The following is a 20,625-nucleotide window of genomic DNA, read 5'->3' as shown; positions in this document are numbered from 1 at the left end:
AAGATGTCCTGAGTGCGTGCTGTTCCAAGATTAGCAGGACCTTGTAAAAGGGGACAGTGAGATGCCCCGCGGGAGGAGGTCTGACTCCTCCTGGCAAACAGCGTCCTGGTGCAGGGCCCCTCCCCAGGTGGCCTTCCCCCCTAATGGGCACATTGCAAGTTAAACCAGGAGCCCACCGTGGCATCTGTGAGCTTCTCCCACTTCGGCGTGATGAAGTACCAGATCCCATCGCCAGCTCCGGGCAGGGTGACTCCTCGGATGAGAAGGATCACGAGCACGACGTACGGAAACGTGGCCGTGAAGTAAACCACCTGGAAAAGCCATGCAACAGAGGCTGGGTTGAGCGGGCCTGCAGCACAGGCCAAAGGAACATCAACGGAGGCAGGTGGGACCTGCCACCTGGACGCAGGTGCCCAATGGGAGGGCATCCAGGGTTGGGGACATGGGAAAGGCACTGGGACCAAAGGTGACTCAGAGGGAACCAAAAATAAAGTCAGTGAGACTCAAGGCTGCGCGGTGAGTCAGCCCGCAGTGTGGATGGCTGGGAGGATCTTGCCCACCCAGCGGCTGAGTGGACAACGCCTCCCTAACTCCTACTCCACCCTCTGCCTGAGACCCCAGATTCTACTATTACAGATTAATCCTTTTAGCTTAAGCTTTCTGTCCTGGTCTATTCTTTGTTTATATAGACGCCCTACATGAGGCAGCCTGGTGAGGTGAAGAGACCCGATCTGAGGATCAGACACATTTAGGTTCAAACGGAATAATATCTCCAGCACTGAGGAGCCAGGAGAATCTGGACAAGCTCTTAAGCATGAATCTCAGTTTCTGCATCTGTGAACAGGGACAAATAAATAATTGTGAGCATCAACTGAACCCCTAGCATAGTGTCTGATTTACGATAGATGGCCATTAAATACGATTAAGTTCAATGAGCATTTACCGAGGGCCTACTATGAGGGGGCACCATGCCAGATATTAGATGCATAAAGATGAAAGGACTCATGACGTAGAAGACAGTGTCTGAGTAACGGGCTAAACAGTACACACAGGACACTTCGACGAGCAGGGGAGGGCAGTGTGCTCAACCTGGGAGTTCACTGAAAGATTCATGGAGATGACAAATGAACTGGATCTGAAAGGCCAATGAGGTAAGGTAAGGAGGGAAGAAAGTGGGCAAGCAGGTGTGTGAGGGCAAAGCTCTAATCACTGGCCAAAATAAAGTTGAGGCTAAGAGTGAAGGCAGGGGGACACATGGGAGGAGACCACGTCATAGGAGGCCTTGAATGCCAGTGAAGGATGCTCCTGGACTCTGGAGGAGAGGGAGGGACCAGAGTCAAGAAACACTTGGGAAGTAACAGCAGCAGAACTTGGGGACTGTAGTTGGGTAGGGATGGGGACAAGTGGGGGGTGCTTTCCTTCCGTATCTGTCAATCAAACCTGGGGATGAAGGGCTTGGGATTGGGACTCGGTAGGTGGAGAGAAGAGCAGGCTGTGAGAGCTCAGGCTCTACAATGCCACAGGCCTAAATTCAAATAAGAGCTCCATCACTTACAAGCTGGGCTGCCTTGAGGAGTGACTTAACCTCTCTGAGTCTCAGTTTCCATACCTGCAAAGGAGTGATTGCAACAGCATACTCCTCAATGGGGCTGTTGGGAGAGTATAATGGGACAATCCATTTAAAGCAGTGCAAGTCTGGGGGCACTGGAACTAGAAGTGCCACTTCAGTCTTACCTAGGTCTCACCAGTCTCAGTAACACTGACTACCTTCAGCTCACAGGCCAGTTGCATCCCAAAAGTGCATTAAAAGACACTAGGAAGGCTGAGGCTTAGCTCCCATCCTGGCCCATCAAACCCTCTCTGATCCATGAGGTGGGTGAACACAGTCAGCTGAGTGAGCACTGTTGGCTCAGAGCCACTCCAGTCCCACCTGTATCTTCCATCCTGGGGCACCTGCCCCCTGGGAGGGAGACAGAAACCCCACCACACGCTGGCTGCACAGACTCTAAGGCCTGGCGAGGGGGCTCCAGAGTGGCGGTGAACTGGCAGGAACTGGGATTTCAAAGGAGGAAGACTCACTTGGGGACTTGCAGGGGATGGGTTGCGTAGGTTAGGGTTGAGATTAAGATTTAACTCTTGGCTTCATTTCATTAAGCATGTGGGGTGTATCAGTAAACATGAAAAGGACCCCTGCCCTCAAATAGCTTACATTCTAGCTGGGGAGACTGACAACCAGTAGTAAGCGTAACATCGTTTGTGGCATATTAGAAGGTGATGCGTGCACTAGGGAATAGAAAAAGTAGAGCAGAGCAAAGTGGGTAGGACATGCAGGGGAGGCCTCACTGAAAAGCCAGCCAGGACTTGAAGGACGTGAGAGTGAGCCAACTGGAACCTGGGAGAATGGTGGAGACACAGGGAACAGCTAGAGTGAGGCCCTAAGAAGGGACTGAGCCTTGACTTCGAGGAACAGCAAGGAGGCAGTGTGGCTGGGGCAGAGCACAGGCGGGGAGGAAGTCAGAGGGCAGGATGGGGGAGGGACAGGTCCTGTAGAGGCTGTGGGGCCTTTACTAGGTGGGGAATGGAAGCTACTGCAGGGATGTGGGCCAAGGAGTGACGTGATCTAACATTTTAACCACCACCCAGTTGCTGTGTTGCAAATACACTGCAGGGGACAAGGGCAGGAGCTGGGACAGCTGCTAGGAGGCCAAGGCTGTAATCCAGGCAAGGAGGGCAATGGTTCCAGCCAGGGTGTCTCACAGGAGCTAGGACAAATGGTCAGACACTGGATATATTTTGCAGGAAGAGCCAACAGAATTTCCTGACCAATTTAATGTGGAATTGACACCATCATAATCAACTACTTATTAATAACAGGAAAGGAGCAAAGGGAAGGCCAAATATTATTGGCACATCGTTTGGGCAGCTTCACAAGAAGCTGCAGCCTGACACTTCCCCAGGGAGCCACTGGATTCTGTTCCCCACAGATCACTGGGGGAAGGGACTGGACAGGGAGGAGGGCAGACTGCATGCCCAGTAAAGCTGGGGTGATGTCGGGAAGGTACTTGTCTGTCAGTCACACCTGGGGACAGGTCATTGGCCAGAATGGGAGTGGCCACTGCAAAGGCATAAAATTTGGGATATTTAATCACCTGCACAAAGGAGTTATTTCTCTTGGTTCCTCTTCTGCTCTTGGGATTCTTATTGCTGGGGGCACACTCTCCTGCATTCACCCACATGGCCCATGGCCATATGGACCCCACACACAATGGGCGAATGGACTGTAACTAGCCTGCTGTTGAACTGGACCCGGTTCCAACATGGAAAGGAAACTCTGGGCGCTGGCTTTGCTTCTAGCTCTACTGAATCTCCAGCTACACTCTTCTATGACTGGACTAAGGGAAATGTGACTTTGGAAACCCTGGAGTGTAATTTCATGAAAATAAAAGCTTTCTGCCACACCTCATCCTCCTGTGGGGGCCTCTGGAAATGCTTATTCCAGCAGTGCCCCAAGAACCCACTCCCACTAGCAAAGGAGAAAGACCACCCACGCTTTTCTCCAATAACACCAGGATGCCCGGGCTGTCCCCCAGCTGTCAGATGGGGCTAGGAGAGGAGATGCTACAGGGCAGGGCCCGGCTGGACCAGTCTGACCTCCCCACCCCACCAAGACAGCAGGGGCAGGGTGACAAGGAGGGAAGACCTTTCACCTTCTTAGCACAAGGGGCTGGTGGGAAGTGAGAAGGGAGGCCGGCAGGAAGAAAACCCCAAGGCTGGCACCAGTCTAACCGCCTAAAACAACTCTTCCCATTTGACTACTGGAGACTGTTCAAACATGACCATTTCAGGAGGAAACTCAGGCTCAGGTTGTGTCTCGAAGTGGGTTAAATATGTCACTCAAGGTCTCCCAGCTGGAGGCAAGATCCAAACTTGAAGCTTTCTAACTCCTATGTTCTTCCTTCCTTCCTATTAATGCCCCTCTATGGGCCACATAATCAGAAATGTATGAGGCCAGGCCAGGATTAGTGAGGCACTGAGAGGTCAAAATTTAAGGAGGCACCCACTCTCAGGGTCCAACTGGCACGTCCAGGAACTGGAGAGTGAGGGAAGCCTTAAATTTCACACCCAAGCACCTGCTTGCCTCACCTAGGTCTGGGCCATGAAATGTGGGATGATGCGATCACTTTGTGGATAGTGATCTTGCTGAACTAAAACAGCCCACAGCTTGGCTTACAAACCCTGGGGGCGCCTACATGTGAGTCAGTGTGCATGGGGGCTCTGAGCCAGCTGGTTCCCTGTGCCAGGGCAGCTCCAGAATGCACCTGTTTCAGAAAGCACTGTCAGAGGAATTAAACGTGAACAGTAATGAATTACACTTGGCAGGAATGACAGTGACTGGTTGATCTGAGCCCGCTGGCCTGACACCTGGCCGCATTTTCTCACAGCCGGAGCCCTGAACAGGTGGTCAGGTATGGCCCCCCTCGCTCCCCCAGCCTGCACTAGCTAATTAGGTTAGCTTTGTGTTGTTCCCATAACCCTCAGGCAGAGAGGCCCCTGGGGTCGGATGGGCTGCATTTGACCTTCAGGCTGCTGGCTGCTTGTCCCTACCTCTGGAATTCCAGCTGCTCAAAGGGGAAAGTGAGCTGGGCTCAGTTGTGGTATGGCTCAGGTGGTTGAGCAGCGTCCTGTGTACTGAGAGGTCACGGGTTTGATTCCCAGTCAGGACACATGCTCAGGCTGCAGGCTCTATCGCCAGGAGGAGGCGTGCAGGAGGCAGCCAATTGATGTTTCTCTCTCTCTCTCCCTCTCCCTCCTCTTTCTCTGAAATTAATAAAAACCTATTTTTTTAAAAAGGGGGTTGGGGGGACTGAGGTTTCATAGGAAGCAACAAGCCAATCTTGTCTCCTAGAGCCCTGAGCAAGAGGAACTGAGCTTATCTCGCTGCAGGAGGACATCCCCACCCAGTGCTTAGAAATGACAGTGCTCATGGAATTTCAGTCACAGAGCAGCCCATATAATAAGCAGCCTCAGCCACCATTCACCCAGGCTTCCAAACCATGCTCCTTGGTTAACACCTGCACACCAGGGCAGTGTCGTCATTTCTGGTGGTATTCCTCATTTTTTAAAAATTAATCATTGATCCCTAGTTGGCAACTTTTCTCAATAAAGCAGAGAGATAAGTTAGCAGATCTAAAAAAAAAATCTGCAAGCCCAGCTGGGCATGGCTCAGCGGTTGAGCGTCAACCTGGGATCCAGGCGATTGGGGTTCGATTCCCAGTCAGGGCACATGCCCGGGTTGCGGGCTCGATCCATGACTCTCATCATTGATGTTTCTATCTCTCTCTCTCTCTCCCTCTCCTTTCCTCTCTCTGAAATCAATAAAGATATATTTTTAAAAAATTAAAAAATAAAATAAATAAATAAATAAATAAATGGAAAATCTGCTCAGGGCTGCTCAGAAAGTCCTGTTCCAGAAAGCCCATGAAATCTAGCACCAAGAACTACATTCTAAATCAGGGACGCCACCCTAAAGCATCACGGGCTAATAAAAGCACCATGACCCTGTGGCCACACCCAACGTGCCCTGAGGTTCCTGGACTCCTTGTCTTCAGGCCTGGAACTGAGCTTGGGGTGGGAGTTCCATCACCTCCAAAGGGCCAGCCAAGCGACGGCTCAGCAAGAGTCACCCCAGACCCCACCGGCAGGACTGTCACCCATTGGTGCTGGGGGCACGTGGGGCGGAAGGGCGTTGGGTCGGGAGTTGGGAAAAGAACAGGAAAGGCTGAGAGCGTGGAGGTGGGGCTGGGAGAAGGGATCGCGTCACAATTTTGGTCTTTTTCCAGCGTCTTGGCAGCAGCACTAACTGGCCTGACAGACAGACCAAGAGGCTAAAGGCCAGCAGCGCTGATTCTAGTTCAGGAGGGCGCCTGACCCGCATCGGGGGGCCCACCTGCTGGTGAGGCGGCAGCCCCCCACCACACATCAGGAGCTCTGCGTACAGCTGTCTCCTTTAAGCCTTAAAACAGCCCCGGAAGAAAGGTGTTATTATCCCATTTTACAGACAGGAGTGAGGTCACTCGCGAGGCCCACAGCTGCTTGGAGCCGGAATCAGAATGGCGCCGGGGTCTCCTCTTTCCAGTGCTCTTTAACCCGCTCGTGGCGCAATCGCCCCTGGGTGCCCCAGAGCTTTCTCTTAGGTAAACCCAAATTCTTACTTTTCCTGAAGTCTTGATTCCTTTTGCCAGGGACGCATACACGATTACCCACGCCAGGAAGAGGCAGAAGGCTAGTGGCCACCTGATCTCCCCGGGATACTCGATCCCTGCAGAAATCTTCAGCACAAAGTACCTGAGAGTGGGAAAGAGAAGGCGGGGAGAGGGTGACAGTCTGCAGGCTCTAATCTCCCAGGAGAGCCACAGCTTTGAACAAACTCCAGCAACCCCACCCTCCCCATCAGGGACCTGATCAGATGGGGTTGTGAGGGATTCTCTGACCTGGGCTCCTGCCCACACCTGTCTGCAAAGAAAGCAGCAGATCAACCCTGCTCGCCATTATGTGACCACTGATGGCCCCCGACAAGCTCCGTACAAGACTGTCAGCTCCGCCGTCATCAGGAGATGCCCCAGGAGAAGTGCAACAAATCCCACTGCTCTGGGGGTGGGGGTTTCCAGCACAGCCCCCCACGGGCATTGCCAAGGTTGATGTCTTCACAGAAGGTCACATCAAGAAGAGAAACTCTAAACTGTCCAGGGTGGTTTTGTGTGCTTTCTCTATTGCTCTACTCTTTTATGAGAATGCATTCGGGCAGGATTCGCCTAGCTTTACATTTTAAAAATCAGTACAGGCTCATTATGCTAAATGACCCAAAATGCTGCTCTATGTTTAAGTCCAAGTTGTGTTGGGCACCTCCCAAGGCTGAGACTGGCTCAACTGTGACAACAGATCAGCCGGACCTCATTCAAGGACCACATTCAAAGACAGACACCAGCTAACTACCAACAGAAGGGGGCTGCTGGTTATCTGTAGATGCTGCCCACAGCCTGTGTGTGCTGAGGACGTCACGACCCGCCTGGAGGCCGCCGTGTCCTCGCAGCAGCTTGTAGCCTGGCCAGAAGGTGGGCAAGCAGCCTCCCTCCTGGGGATAGGAGGACAGTGAGTGCTCGTAAGACTCAACCATCCCTTCAGCTCTGCAGCAGTCAAGTCAGGCATCCTGGATAGAAGAGCTGTGTTGGCTGGTTGGTGGTTTTCTGTGCTTAGCAAAGGCCCAGCCAGAATCCAGACTCTACCGGACTGCAGAAACGACAGCCCAGGACTTTCTGACCTAAGGCAGCAGCACCACGCCCCTCCGGCCAGCCAGTGAGTGGCCGCATGAGAGGCTGTTTTGCAGAGAACAGCCACGCTTTTAGGGGCAGGGATGGCCACTCCCTCTGTTGAAGTCTGCTTACATGTACCTCCCTTAAGAAACAACTCCGTGAAAAAAAATTAAATAAGTAAATAAAAATAATAAAATAATAAGATAAAAAATAAAAGAAATAACTCCATGAACTTTACTAAATCGTCCTGTGGGGGCTGAGGGTTTTCTGGTGTCCCTGCACCTCAGTCTTTAGTGTCTGGCAATACAGATGTAGAAAGTACAAAACTAGGGCCCGGCCAGGCGTGGCTCAGCGGTTGAACATCGACCTAGGATTCAGGCGATCGGGGTTAGATTCCCGGTCAGGACACATGCCCCGGTTGTGGGCTTGATCAATGACTCTCTCATCATTGATGTTTCTATCTCTCTTTCTCCCCCTCCTTTCCTCTCTCTGAAATCAATAAAGATATATTTTTAAAAAAAAAAGTACAAAACTAGGGTGAAACTGTTCTTAAAAAACATGATTTAGTTATTTAAATCCTTGACCATGACTTGGTTTCTGACTTCTTGCCTCTCTTTTCTTCTCAAATGCAGAAGACATAAACTAGTCAACAGAAGGTGTGCTTAGATCACACTGCATGAAGGTCTTGCAGTGTTTTTGCCGCAACATCATGAGTAACAGCAGCAGCAATTCTGTTCCCACCAGTATTCTGCCAACTCTCACCTCCAGGCCCAGAGGCAGGACAATCTGCTCTCAGAAGTCAAACCGGGGGAAATGTCCTCCTCACTAATCGCTCGGATAGGTAGGGAGGGTGCAGAGGGAGGCAACCCGCCCTCGGGCCACGGCGCCTCCTCCTGAGTCCAGCCTGCGTGCATTGACTGGGTTTCTCTTACAACCTAACGTAAGGAACAGGCCGCTTACTTGAAGTACTCCTCACTCCCGCTGACAAACGTCTTGTTGGCCTGGCTGGTGAAGTTAATCATTGTCAAGTTGGGATAGGCAGTCATGCAGAAGGTCGAGTTCTTGATCTGGATTTTGGGGTGGTCACTGATGACGCAGGAATCTGCGTAGGAGAGCACAGAATAGGAACACAGTGGCATCTAAACAGAAAATACCCGCACGTGTCTCAGTAGCAACTGAAAAACAAGAGCCAAGAAGATCTGCCCGATATTGAAGAGTAACTTCGGGAAAGTGTTAGCTGGGCCACGTTAGACAGAGATGAAGCACAGAATTAGGTGTTATTTGCCGCGGAGCCCAGAGCAGCGACGCGTATGGGTAACAGCGGCTCCCGTTCACGGACACTCCCCATGCTGAGCACTTGACGCTCCGCGTGCGTTATCTCACTTAAGGCTCACAGCAGCCTCTGCAGTAGGTACTGTTACCTCTGTTTTAAAAATGAGAAAAGGGGCTCAAAGAGGTTAGGTAACTCCTGAAATCATACAGCTAATGAGGAAAAGATTCAGGACCCAAACCCAGATCCTCGGGACTCCACAGAAAGTAAATGGCTCACAGGGATGAATTTAATTAGACCTAAGCAAACCTGGAGAGCCACTGCCCCAGAAGGCTACTTACAAGTTCCACCTTGAACCCACAGGCTGGCAGGACGGCTGGCAGGCAGGAAGTACATGCGGCATTGCTTTTGACACACTTACATGGGTTGGTGGAGGCAGCAACCATATGGTGTGCATGTGAGCCTGCAGCAGGACCGAACCCAGTGGTTGTCACCTAGGGACAAATCTGTCCTCCAGGGGACACTTGGCAATGTCTGGAGACATTTTTAGTTGTCACATCTGGAGGCCAGGGAGCTACTGGCATCTAGTGAGTAGAGACCAAGGATGCTGCTCAATATCCTACAATGCACAGGACAGCCCCCTGCAACAGAGAATTATCCAGTCCAAAATGTCAACAGTGCCAAGCTGAGAATGCCTGACCCAGGCTGGGATGGGGAGAGGAAACCATCCGTGTGAGTCTTAGTATGTCAGGCACTGTACTGGGCACTTTAACAATTAGTTTCCTGTGAAATCTTCATAAAACCTGGGAGGTACATGCTACTTTCCTCATTTTAAACAGGAAGAAGCTGAAGTCTTTCTGACTATATTGAAATGCCTCTCTGACAACTTTATAAATACCGATCACTTGACAGGTATTTTAAGTAAATACTCCACCAGCACTAATCCCAAAGGACACTCTTTTATAAAGGAGCACAATGTAATAGTAACAACTACATAATACTTACAAGGCAATCACCATGTGCTATTTTAAGCGCTTTCTGTGTATTAACTAACTGAAGCCTCCCATCACCCCATGAGGTAGGTATTATTTTATTATCTCTATGTTGCCGATAAAGATGCTTCTCTGGGGCTAAGGTCACACAGCAAAACCAGGAGGCAAACAGTCTCTTTTTGAAGGCCGGGCTCTTAAATATTCTGCTGTGGGGTAGAGAGCGGGGATCATAAACTCAACACCTTCAGAAGCCAGCTGATAACACAAACAGGAGAGCATGAAGTGGAGGTAAAAAGGAGAAGTGGGGCCTCTGGCAATCACTGCCATACTTTTCCAGGTGCGCTGGCAGAAAAGTGCAGAAAATCGGGATAGTTACAGGAAATCTCTCTGTTTTTAAATGTTGGAAATAAGAGCAACTTGTTTTTAAATATTGTGGACCAAAGAGAAAGCACATGTAGCCTCAATCTGGTGCATGGACTCCTGATTTATGCCCTCAGGGGAACAGCAAGATGGATATGACTAGGGCTCGGGAGTCCCCCTACCCCTGGGAGTTTAGAGAGTTCCTTTACCTCTACAAGCCTCCATTTTCCGGCCATAGTTGTATCTGTGTGAGAACCAAATTAAGTGAGATCACAAATGAAAAAATTTAGTACAATACCCAGCACACAGCTGGACTCAATACATTTTATCCGTGACTCAACCATCACTGTTATACCATTTTACAGGGTGAGCTTCTCCGGTCCTCAGCATCATCTCCCACACTCCTACTTGCCAGTCATAAATTATGTACTGCCTCCCACACATCCCCCAGGATATCTCATAATACTGCATAAAAATTAAAACAGTTAAGAGAATCCCTTCCCTCTGATTAGTTCTTTAGGCCACAGTTTTTCAACAGCGCTATGAGTGACCTTTAGGACCACGCAATTCTCTGCCGTGGGGACTGTCCTGTGCACTGCAGGATACTGAGCTGCATCCCTGGCCTCTGCCCACAAGATGCCAGGAGCACCCACCCCCCAGCCGTGACAACCGAAATGTCTACAAACATGGACAAATATCTCCAGCAAAATCTCCCGGGGTTGAGAACCACTGCTTTTAGAGTCCTCGAAATACTTCTCATTCTCTATTTTGTTCTTTAATCAAACAATAGAGAGTTCCGGGAGGATCCTGAACTAATAACTATCAAATATTTACCGAGGAAGCCTCTGTCTCCCCCAACAGTGCCCTGAATGAAGACACAGCACCAGCCACATCCCTTTTCTGTCACTAACACATTAGTTATTTCTTGCTCTCCTGCCAAAAAGTCCATCCATCCCCTAAGACCGGAGAGATCGCTAACGTGCGGGCAAATGCCAGATCGCCTGCTTCAAAACTGCCGCTGCGAAAGGCGAGGGCAGCTTCCCCAGAGAGCGCCTGGGTGCTGCGGCCGCCGCCGCACAAGGTCACGGCGGTCCTGCGGCCCTGCAGCAGGGCTCCCCGCGGCCGCCAGCCCCTGCAGTGCCCCGTGCCGCCACCGGGTGGCAGGCGCGCGCTTCCGCCCGCGGGGCGGCCGGGGCCAGCCGCCCGAGCCTCCGCGGCCCAGCAACCCTGAACAAAGAGCTGCGAGAACGATCGAAACTGGGAGCCGCGCGAATGGGATTCTCTGTACTCGGGCAATTATTAATAAATGAAAGCACATGAAAGGCTAGGGAGAAAAGGAGTCATTTAATTAAAGTTCTAATGAAAATTAAGCCATTCCAGGAATAGAAATGGTTATTTATGTGGTTCCCATTTTCAATGGCCCAGCTAACTCCTAATTTCACAGAACAGTTGCTGGTCTCACTTGGCAGGGCTGGATGATCCTTTCTCCATTACGGGTACCTGGATGGTTGAGTCCCCCTAAGGAAGACAGTCTTTCTTACAAAATATACCTTAAGAGATGTGTGGCTAGCTCAGCTTCTACCTGTGGACAGGGCAAGGGCTGTTCTCCGGGGCTGGTGTGTTCTCTGGGGCTGGCATGGGTATCTGGATGGTGAGGCAGGGGTCCTGGGCAGTGAGTCCCTAGCAATGCTGAGAGGGACCTGGGGTAAATACCTCGCTGCTATGACTGACAGTCACAATGCAAGGATCTATCCCCTCTCTCCTGGGACTAGCTACCTGCTATCACAAGGGTAGGATGGGGATAGGGTTGTGAGGGAGACGGTGAGCTTGCAAGGCTATTTGTGGAACACTGCACTAGGGGAGGTTTCTGTGTTATCTCTCACAATGGCCATTTGGGGGAGAGCCTGGGACATCCATTGTCTGGACTCCCGACTTGTCCGTCAGAGCAGTGGGGCTACAAAGCTACCTGTGTCTCTGCAAGTGAGACCACCATCACCTTTGCTAAGTCATCCCAGGACCCCAAAGGACCAATACTACTTCCATGAGGGATAGCCGGGCCCCAGCAAGGGAGCACACTCATGTGTAGATAACACAGGGAAGTACACATAGGGGGCGGGGCTGCACACACACACACACAAAATCACTTTTTAACAAACAAATGAAAAAATGTAAATCACTAGCTAAGAATGAGATAAGATCTGCCCAGTCTGTCCATATGCTCCTAGGGAATAAGCAGAGTGGAAAACATCCATTGTCTTTCTCTGCTCAGAGCTTGCAGTTTTTCTGGTTTGTACCAGTCCACTGGGAGCTTAGCTGCGTAAAGTCTTTACTCTGTCTTTTTTTTTTTTTTTAAATATATCTTTATTGATTTCAGAGAGAGGAAAGGAGAGGGAGAGAGAGAGATAGAAACATCAAGGATGAGAGAGTCACTGATCAGCTGCCTCCTGCACGCCCCTAACTGGGGATCGAGCCTGCAACCCAGGCATGTGCCCTGATCGGGAATCAAATCCCGATCGCTTTGATCCTAGGTCGACGCTCAACCACTGAACCATGCCCGGCCGGGCTACTCGGTCTTTAATGTTTCCTGGGTATTGTGAGCCAGACTGGGAACTCCACAAACCCGGGGGTACCCCCACCCACATGCCTGGCCTACTCTGTGTGCTCAGTTTGCTTAAAACACACACACACACACACACACACACACACATACACATATACATATACAGGACTATAAAACAAATACATGTCCATGATAGATAATGTAAAAAAGAAGGAATGGTCCCAAATCTACCAGTTAACATTTTGTGTATCACCTTCCTATATGTTTTTAATCCATGCACATATTGTTAAGAAAAATAAACCCGTATCCTGTTTTTATATTTAACATAATATGGTGAGGACTTTCCCATATTTTATGAATATTCATTTTTAATAACTATAGAAAGCTTCATCATATGGATGCATTATAATTTACTGGAACCATGGCATTATTCAGTAATTATTGAATTTTTGTCACATGTTTAAGTGTTTCTAGTGTTATCCCAAGACTGAAAATGTGCAATGAGCAATCATGTATAATCCTTAACTGTCTCTGTTTCCCCCCTTAAGATAAATCTCAAGAGTGGAATTACTGAGTCGAACTACTGTTCAGGCAAGCTTCCTTTTTACTCCATAGAACCTCAGCTACAAATAGTTAGGGAACAGAACACCTGGACTGATGTCACCCTGCCAGGACTGAGGGAGGAGAACCTGCTGGACCAAGGACTGAGCAGAGAATCAGGGGTCATGAGATCCAAATCCCAGTGCTGGTTGTACCTTGTGACTTACAGCCTGACACTTCTACTCTCTGAGCCTTCAAGTTCACTTCCTCACCTGCAAAACAGTGATCATTTCACCTGCCCCTTGGAACTCCTAGGGCTCTTACTAGGGATAGCAGAGACACCATCAATGAAGTTACTTTGTAAACTGGGGGGCATTTAGCATGGCAGTTAGGACCAGGGCCTTAGGAGGCAGGCAAACTTGGGTTCAAATCCCAGGTCTACCACAGAGCTATCTCTATGACCTTGAATTCCAGTTGTTTTTCACCTGTAAAGTGGAAATAATATTGGAAGTCATACAATGGCTTGTTGTCCATGTTAATAGTAATATGAGCAAAAGGCTTTAACATGGTGCTTGGTATGTAGTAAGTGATGCTAGCTATTATTATTGTTAAGGTGCTGCACAAATATTAGTGGATACTGTTAGTATAGGAGAATGGTGTTTCTGAAGTACTATCCCCCCTGGAGGACAGCTGCAGGGCACCTAGCACAAGGCCTGGCAAACATAATACATGCTCAGTTAATCTTCACTGAGTGAATGAATGAGTACTGTGCCGAATGTAGGTATATTCAAACTTACCTAATAAAAGTTTGGTTTTATCTTTGCATTCTGGCGTGTTCCAAGGGTTGTTGCAGGAGCCCCAGGGCAGCACAGACACAAAGGAGGCAAACAGGTAGAAAAGTGTGTAGCAAATAATCACATTGTAGTATATGGCTATTAGAACGGAGATGATCAGCATTGCGATGCCACAGCCTGTGGAAGCAAAATTTGCAGGGATTCATTTCACCCCGAATCCTACAGAATTCTTACAGTCGGGCATGGGTGGGAACCTAGGGCTTGGCTCTCTTGTACAGATGGGTACCTAATAGTGGAGCGGCCTCTGTATTTATCAAGGACATCAAGGCATTCTGCCAGGGATGGAGGAGCATGCCAGAAGTGATCCTGGGTCATTCTTCAGAGGCCCCCAGGGTGGAATTGATCACATGAAAGAAGGAGTGAGTTCTACTGATAATCAAAGCAGGTCTCCCTCCCTGGGGCCAGAGAGCAGGGTGGCGCTGAGGAGGCCGAGGGGCAGGGCGGACTCACCTTGCAGGGCAGGGATGGCCTTCCACACAGACACCGGCCCCTGGCTGGCAAACTGGCCCAGTGACACCTCTAAGAAGAAGATGGGCAACCCAGCCAGAGCCAGCATCATCAGGTAGGGGATGAGAAAAGCACCTTGGAAAGAGAGAATGGGGAGTGAGAGCCCTGGGAGGCCACGAGGGCTTGGGCCCACCTTCACCCTCCTTTTCCAGAAAGCTTTTGATGGTCCAGCTCAACCACAGGCACCCAGGGACATTTAAGAGCCCTTGTGTAAAATATACAAGGGTCCCCTGCAAACACACTCTTTTTTCCAGTTCCCCCCAGGTGAGTTGCTAGGGTTGTGAGCTGGCTGGGTTTCAGTCCTTTATTTTTCTCATTGCAGTGCTTCAGTATCCCAAAATTAAGCCCTTCCAGTGTCCCTCAAATCCATGCCTTTCACTCTTTGCTGGAGTCTGATTTGGTGAAACCTCATCATCTCATCAGCATCCCCACCTTCCAAGGACTTAACATCCGCTAAGCGAGACGTTGGCAGCCCTCCTCGGCTTATAACCGAGTTACCCGCATACTGTCTGCCAACCAGGCTGGGCCAGGTGCCCACTCCTCTCCTACCACCGCAGCCTTCGCACACCTCTCAACTTCCCTCCCCACAGAAGTCCCTCCCATTCTTCAGGGTCAACTCAAATCCTTCCTCCTCCAAGAAGTCTCCCTTGTCTCTCCTCCCACAGTACCTTTCCCAGGCACCGAGCACTTGGCAATATTTATGTGGGTATCTCATCTAGACCATGGGGTTCTTTCCCTTCAAAGATTCTGTGAGGCTGTTTTGAAGGCTTGGGGAACAGCCATGATCTTTGGAAAGGTTTGGACCAGGAAGCGCTGTTGCATGGGTCAGGCCAATTCCAGGACTAGAGACGACAGAGCCCAGGACACTGTGCCCAACAAAAAGAAGCTGATCTTTCCCCAGTGCACTCTTTCTGCTCACCCTCTTCCCAACCTCCTGTCCCACAGAAAGATCTTTTCTGTCAGGGGGGCTCCCAGAGGTGCTCCAGGCAAGGAAGGCCCAGCAGCAGCCCTGGGCTTCTGTGGAGCAAAATTGGGGGTCCTGTATTGTCCTCTCCTGACAGGGTTTTCGAGAAAGGCGTGGTTTGGTCAGTCTTCTGCTCTTGGCAAGGAGGAGGCGAGCTCTCCACCCCGCGCTGAGGACTTCAGGGCCCCGGAGTGGAGCCGCACTGCGGAAAAGTTGGGCTCTCCACGCGCCTGTCGGCAACCACGTGGCTCTGGGAACCACGGGCGTGTGCGTGCGCTGCTCCCACACTTTGCAGGTTCCAAGCTAGCAAAGCACAGGCACTTTCACCGGCCAAGCTCGCTAGACTGGAACGCCCTCCCCGCCACGATCCTGTGTACCCACCACCCTTCCTGTCTCTAAAAGCTTTATTATAGCACCTCCCGCCCACTTCCTGCACCCCCTTCGAGGGACTCCTGGTGGAAAACCACAGGAAACCCAGCTGTGGTGCCCATATTTGGGTGGCCAGCACACATTCTTCAGTTTCCAGGGCACCCTGATTGCAAATGCTCTGTGATCCTCATAAGTACTTGTCAACTTGTCCTAATTTGGAATTGGGAGGAGGGGACGTTAACATATTTTCCTCTTTTAATTGTCCTGTGGTGCAGCACGTGTCTATTGTCCCTATGCACCAAATTCTGCCTGGAGCCCACCCAAGAGACAAAAAAACACACACACAAAAAACACACAACAAAACCAGAACAAAACAAAAGTTAAGCTGCCTAACCTGATGGGGTGAGAGGCATGAGTCTGGTATCTTTGGTCCAGGTAAACAGCTGTGGGAGGCAGTTCTAGGTGCAAATTCCTATTTTAACAACCAACATAGGGGCAGCAGCTGGCCCTGCAGCACCTCACCTTCGGAGAGGCAAGCAAAGAGGACTTGGATGCCAGGTCCCTCCTTCATGGGTACAAAGGGGTACAACAGAACCTAGAGGCCTGGCCGCCGGTGCTTGCTCACTGGTGCCCTCGTCATTTCAGAAAATGTTTTCTTTCTAAAGCGTTTTCTTCCTCTCCGTTAAGGCAAGTGAAATGAAGCCCACGTTTGCTAAATGGCTTTGCTAGTCAGAATATGCCCTGCTCGTGTCCAAGAGGAGGGATGTGTGGGGATACTTCTCAGAGGTTTTGAGAGCACGACTCCCAGCGTCTCTCTGCTCACACCTGGGTTTGCCTGCAGCTGGCATTCAGCACCACCCAAGTGCCCATCCCCAAGGTGTCCCCGGGAAGGCTGGGATCTCCAAGTTACAATCTTAAAGCATCCTACATTTGGTGTCCAGGACCACACAGGCTACTGGCTTCAAAGCCATTTAGGTACCTGAAGTATGCTGCTTCCTCAATATTTGTCAAATTAAATTTTGAACTTCCCTGCATGGATGTCCACGGGGCTCAGAACCCAGCTCTCCCCCTCCCCCCCCCCACAGAACCATTGGGGGATCCTGCCGGCCCACCTCCTCCCTGAACTCCACCTCCAGGTAAAATCCTCCCGGACCTCGTGTGAAACAGTCACTGCAGCTCCTGGCCTCTGGCTTAGTACTGTTGCCTCGGGGGGATGGGGCGGGCATGTGAGGAGGCTGTTCTGAGCCTCCCCTCCGGGCGTCAGGGGCTCTGGGTCCCTCCCCCACAACCCCCAAGTGCCCACCCCTCAGCTCCAAAGGCAGAAAGACGGGAAAAGCCATACCTCCCCCGTTCTGGAAGGCCAGGTAGGGAAACCTCCAGACATTGCCCAGCCCCACTGCGTACCCCACCATGGACAGGATGAAGTCCAGTTTGCTGGACCAGTTCCCTCGGGCCTTATTCTCATCCCCTTGTTCGTCCTCCTGGGGGCGGAAAAGCACAGGTCGGACAACAGCCCCCGGGCGGTCAGCAAGCAGGTCCCATCCCAATCCTCCCCCCTGCTGAGGGTCCTTCCCAGCAAGCAGGCCCCCCGCCTTTCAACCGAGGATGCATCAGCAAGCAGGACCCCAATTCCGAAGAGGGGATGCATCTACAAGCAGGTCCCTCACCCCCTCAACTCAACGCGGAGGGTCTTTTGGCAAGCAGGTTCCCAATTCTGGTCTGAGATCCACTTTAAACAGACCCCTGCGCCCCTCTGGCCCAATTCCTGCAGTCAGGGCACACCAGCAGGCAGCTCTCCCCACACCTCGAACTCTCCCCAAACCCTGAACCAGGATCGCAAGCAGGTCCCACCATCCCCACCCCCTGACCAAGAGTTCATTAGGCAAGCAGGCCCCCAATATCATGCCTAGAGTCCCCAGCAAGCAGACCCCTAACCAACCCACCTCTCCCTCCCCAAACCCCTCAGTGCACCCCTCCTTCAGCTCTTTCTCCCTCTGGAGCCCGTGCTAAGGCCACAAAGAGAGCTGCAATGCCTGAAGCCAGCCAGAGCCCCTGCCTCACTTTCTCTTTCTCTGCCAAAGCCTATGGCAGAATCTGCCTGGTTGGCTAATTTGAGGGGGAAGGGGGGCTACTTTCAGCACTGTGGTAAGGGAGATAGGCAGGAGGGAGATGTGGGGCTTAGACAAGAGGGTTAACAGAGAAGGTAGATTCGGTAAGAGACAGGACTTCTAACACCTTGAATTCTAGTCTAAATTTTAGCATTAACCAGTTGTGTAAACACCACCCCCCACTCCACCTCCCGCAAGCCATTTGCTCTCTCTGAGCCTCTGTGGAATGAGGGACTTAGAACAGCTGTCCCCTAAGCACCTTCCTGCACCTTTGGGGCTCTCCTCTGCAAGCTCACACTAAGATACTTTCTTGGGGACATACCTGGCTCTGGAATGTGTCACTACTAAGCAGAAATGGCTGAGGGTGGAGTCACCTCAAATAAAACTCTGAAAATGTTCAGGACACTGGACACCCCACAAAGCTTGTAGGGACCCAAGCCATTGCTCTGCTTTCATTTCCTCAGTCACCTTCCACCTCTTATTCTAGCAACCCGGTATGTGCCACAGCATTCTTCAGGCCGTGGAGGGTGAAAAAGCAGCTGTTGGGAGGAGAGAAGTGATGAGGGGAAAGGAGGGCCGAGGCAGGTGTCGGAGCGGCAACCACAAAGAGATGGGCCGAGCTGGAAACAGGCAAATGCAGGGCTGGATCTATACTGAGTATCGGTGACCCCCGACACTCCTCCCCACACCACCACCTCCAGCCCCACCCCGCCCCCCAGTTCCTCCAGACCCGGGAGGGTGGGAGTCCCAGCTGCTTTTGCCGCAGTGCGGAGGTTAAACAAGACAAGAAACGAAATTCAGCCTCCACCTGGGGTCACACTGGGCACGTGCTGTCAGAGGCCGTTACTACACACAGACAAGCAGTCTGGAGGTGGACCCCCAAAACAAGGGCAAGTGGGAGACCTGAAGTGTATGTTCCTTTCTAGCGATTCTAACAGCTGAGCTCCTGCCGCATGGGCCTGTGGGGGGGTGTGTGTGTGTGTGTGTGTGTGTGTGTGTGTGTGTGTGCGCGCGCGCAAACACTAGAGTGACTGCGAACGGAAGGGCTGCATAAGCCCGAAATCTCACACAGGTGGATGTTCTGGTTTAGGCACCCACCACTGCATCCATGCCTAGCCCGTGAGCCCAGGGAGGAGAGGGGGTAGTGGAAAGGCAGGCAATGGGAGGCGAGAGCCGAAGCGGGTGAGATGGGACAGAGGAAAGAAGAGATCGGAGGAGGGAGAGGAGGGAGAAAGGACTGGAGGAAACTGAAAGGAGACAGAAGCCTATATGGGAGAGGGGGGCCACCAGTAATAGTTGCTTATCTCTAACCCAAGATTGGGATTTGCTCTGTGGGTTTTTCATGCCTCCGGCTGAGCATAAAGAATCAAATGCAGGGGTGGTTCCAGGTTTGTGGAGCCTGAAGCTTATACAATTGAAAGAGGTCCTCTTAAAGGGAGAGGGGGGAGAACATATAAAATTGTGATGACAAAATTAAGTACCAGGTTTTGGAAAGGCCCTGAAGCTTAAGCGGCAGGAGCAGGCTCACGTAAACCCAGCTCTCCTCAAAGGAGTTCTCATGTGATAAATGGTAACTCGCAGTGACAAGGCTGCAGAACTTAAACTAGTATTTCCTCCGGGTTTTTCTTTTTTAATTAAGAAAAAAATTAAAGACCCAGCTATTGGCAAGAGAGGGACGCGTGTCTGCATAAAGGGGTAGGAATCTATCTGCATCAACTACTTAGTCATGCTGAACCCGGATTTCTGCCACCACTGAGGCTGGGAAGGGACAGGTGGTGGAGGGGCAGCTCCTGAGGTCACGATTCCTCTGGTGGGGTTGCTGCAGCCCTAGTGCCCTGAACTGGAGACCCCAGCGCAGTGCGAGCTTCCGAAGCCCCAAAGCTGTCTCCCGCATCCATTACCTGGCACTGCCAACCAGTCTCCCCATCAGCACACGTGCACCCGTCACTGCCCGCTCACCTCGCGCCTGGGGAGCAGGAGGTGGCGCGGGCCGAGCGAGACCTGCTTACCTGGGCGGCAGCGGTGGCCACGCTGCCAGGTAGCACAGACGTGATTCCATCCGTGCCCAGCACCACGGTGCTCTGGCTCATATTCACCCAGCCCACGGCTGGGGTACTGTTCCGCTCCAGGGTGCCCTTGCCCACACTCACGTTCGCATCCCCCTCGAGGCCCCGCAGGGCCGGAATCTTACAATGCAGCGCGTTGCCCGGCCCGGCGCCCCCAGGAGGGGCTGCCTGAGCGCCATGAGTCTCGCTCAAGTCCCGCAGAGCCGCGGAGGCCGCTGGCGGCCTCGGGCCACTGAGTTTGCAAGCCCCCAATCCCTGGCGTTCGGCCTCACAGGCTCGCGCGTCGGGGGACTGGAAAGTTTGGGCACCGGTGGAAGCCGACCTGGGCACACTCGGCGGCGTGGCTGAGGCCGCGGGAAGCTCCTGCTCCGGGCTCGTTCTGGGCGCGCAGGAGCCATCGTGGTGGCCGGGTGCCACCGCCGCTTCCAGGCTGTTGGCTAGCTGTTTATTCATTTCCTTTGGAGCACCGCAATCCTGCAAATACAACATGAAGTTCGTGCAAAAAAACCCCAAACAAAACAAGGCGGCTTTGAAATGATCTGTGTCTACATATAGAGACGTTCACATCTCAGGTCCAGACACAATATCTAGGGAACAAATTGAAATCTGGATTTTCCCCCCTTTTCCAAGAAAAACTGCAATCTGCATTTTTCAATTTGTCCTTCTGGTCAATAACCAGATGACATAAAGAAACTAATATTCTCCTCCCTGATGGAGGCAAACTA

The 20,625-nt window shown here is 51.5% G+C and overlaps 1 protein-coding gene across 1 annotated transcript in view; it reads right to left on the bottom strand.

Annotated features, from left to right (window-relative positions):
• The window catches only part of SLC6A5 (solute carrier family 6 member 5), a gene marked incomplete at its 3' end in the record, with an annotated part of 39,201 nt that extends 18,833 nt beyond the window's left edge, over positions 1–20,368 (bottom strand). Inside the window, exons 1-7 of the mRNA XM_081153844.1 lie at positions 19,844–20,368; positions 17,069–17,207; positions 14,337–14,468; positions 13,830–14,003; positions 8,271–8,412; positions 6,213–6,345; positions 177–311 (exon numbers count right to left, since the gene is read on the bottom strand). Of these exons, the coding sequence (XP_081009970.1) occupies positions 177–311; positions 6,213–6,345; positions 8,271–8,412; positions 13,830–14,003; positions 14,337–14,468; positions 17,069–17,207; positions 19,844–20,353 (1,365 nt within the window). The 5' untranslated portion in view covers positions 20,354–20,368. The remainder of the gene's footprint in view (positions 1–176; positions 312–6,212; positions 6,346–8,270; positions 8,413–13,829; positions 14,004–14,336; positions 14,469–17,068; positions 17,208–19,843) is intronic.
• Positions 20,369–20,625: the final 257 nt, after the last annotated feature.

The sequence above is a fragment of the Miniopterus schreibersii genome, assembly GCF_964146895.1.
Source record: "Miniopterus schreibersii genome assembly, chromosome: 12".
Taxonomy (NCBI): Eukaryota; Metazoa; Chordata; class Mammalia; order Chiroptera; family Miniopteridae; genus Miniopterus; species Miniopterus schreibersii.
This window is presented reverse-complemented; position numbering and strand designations above follow the sequence as displayed.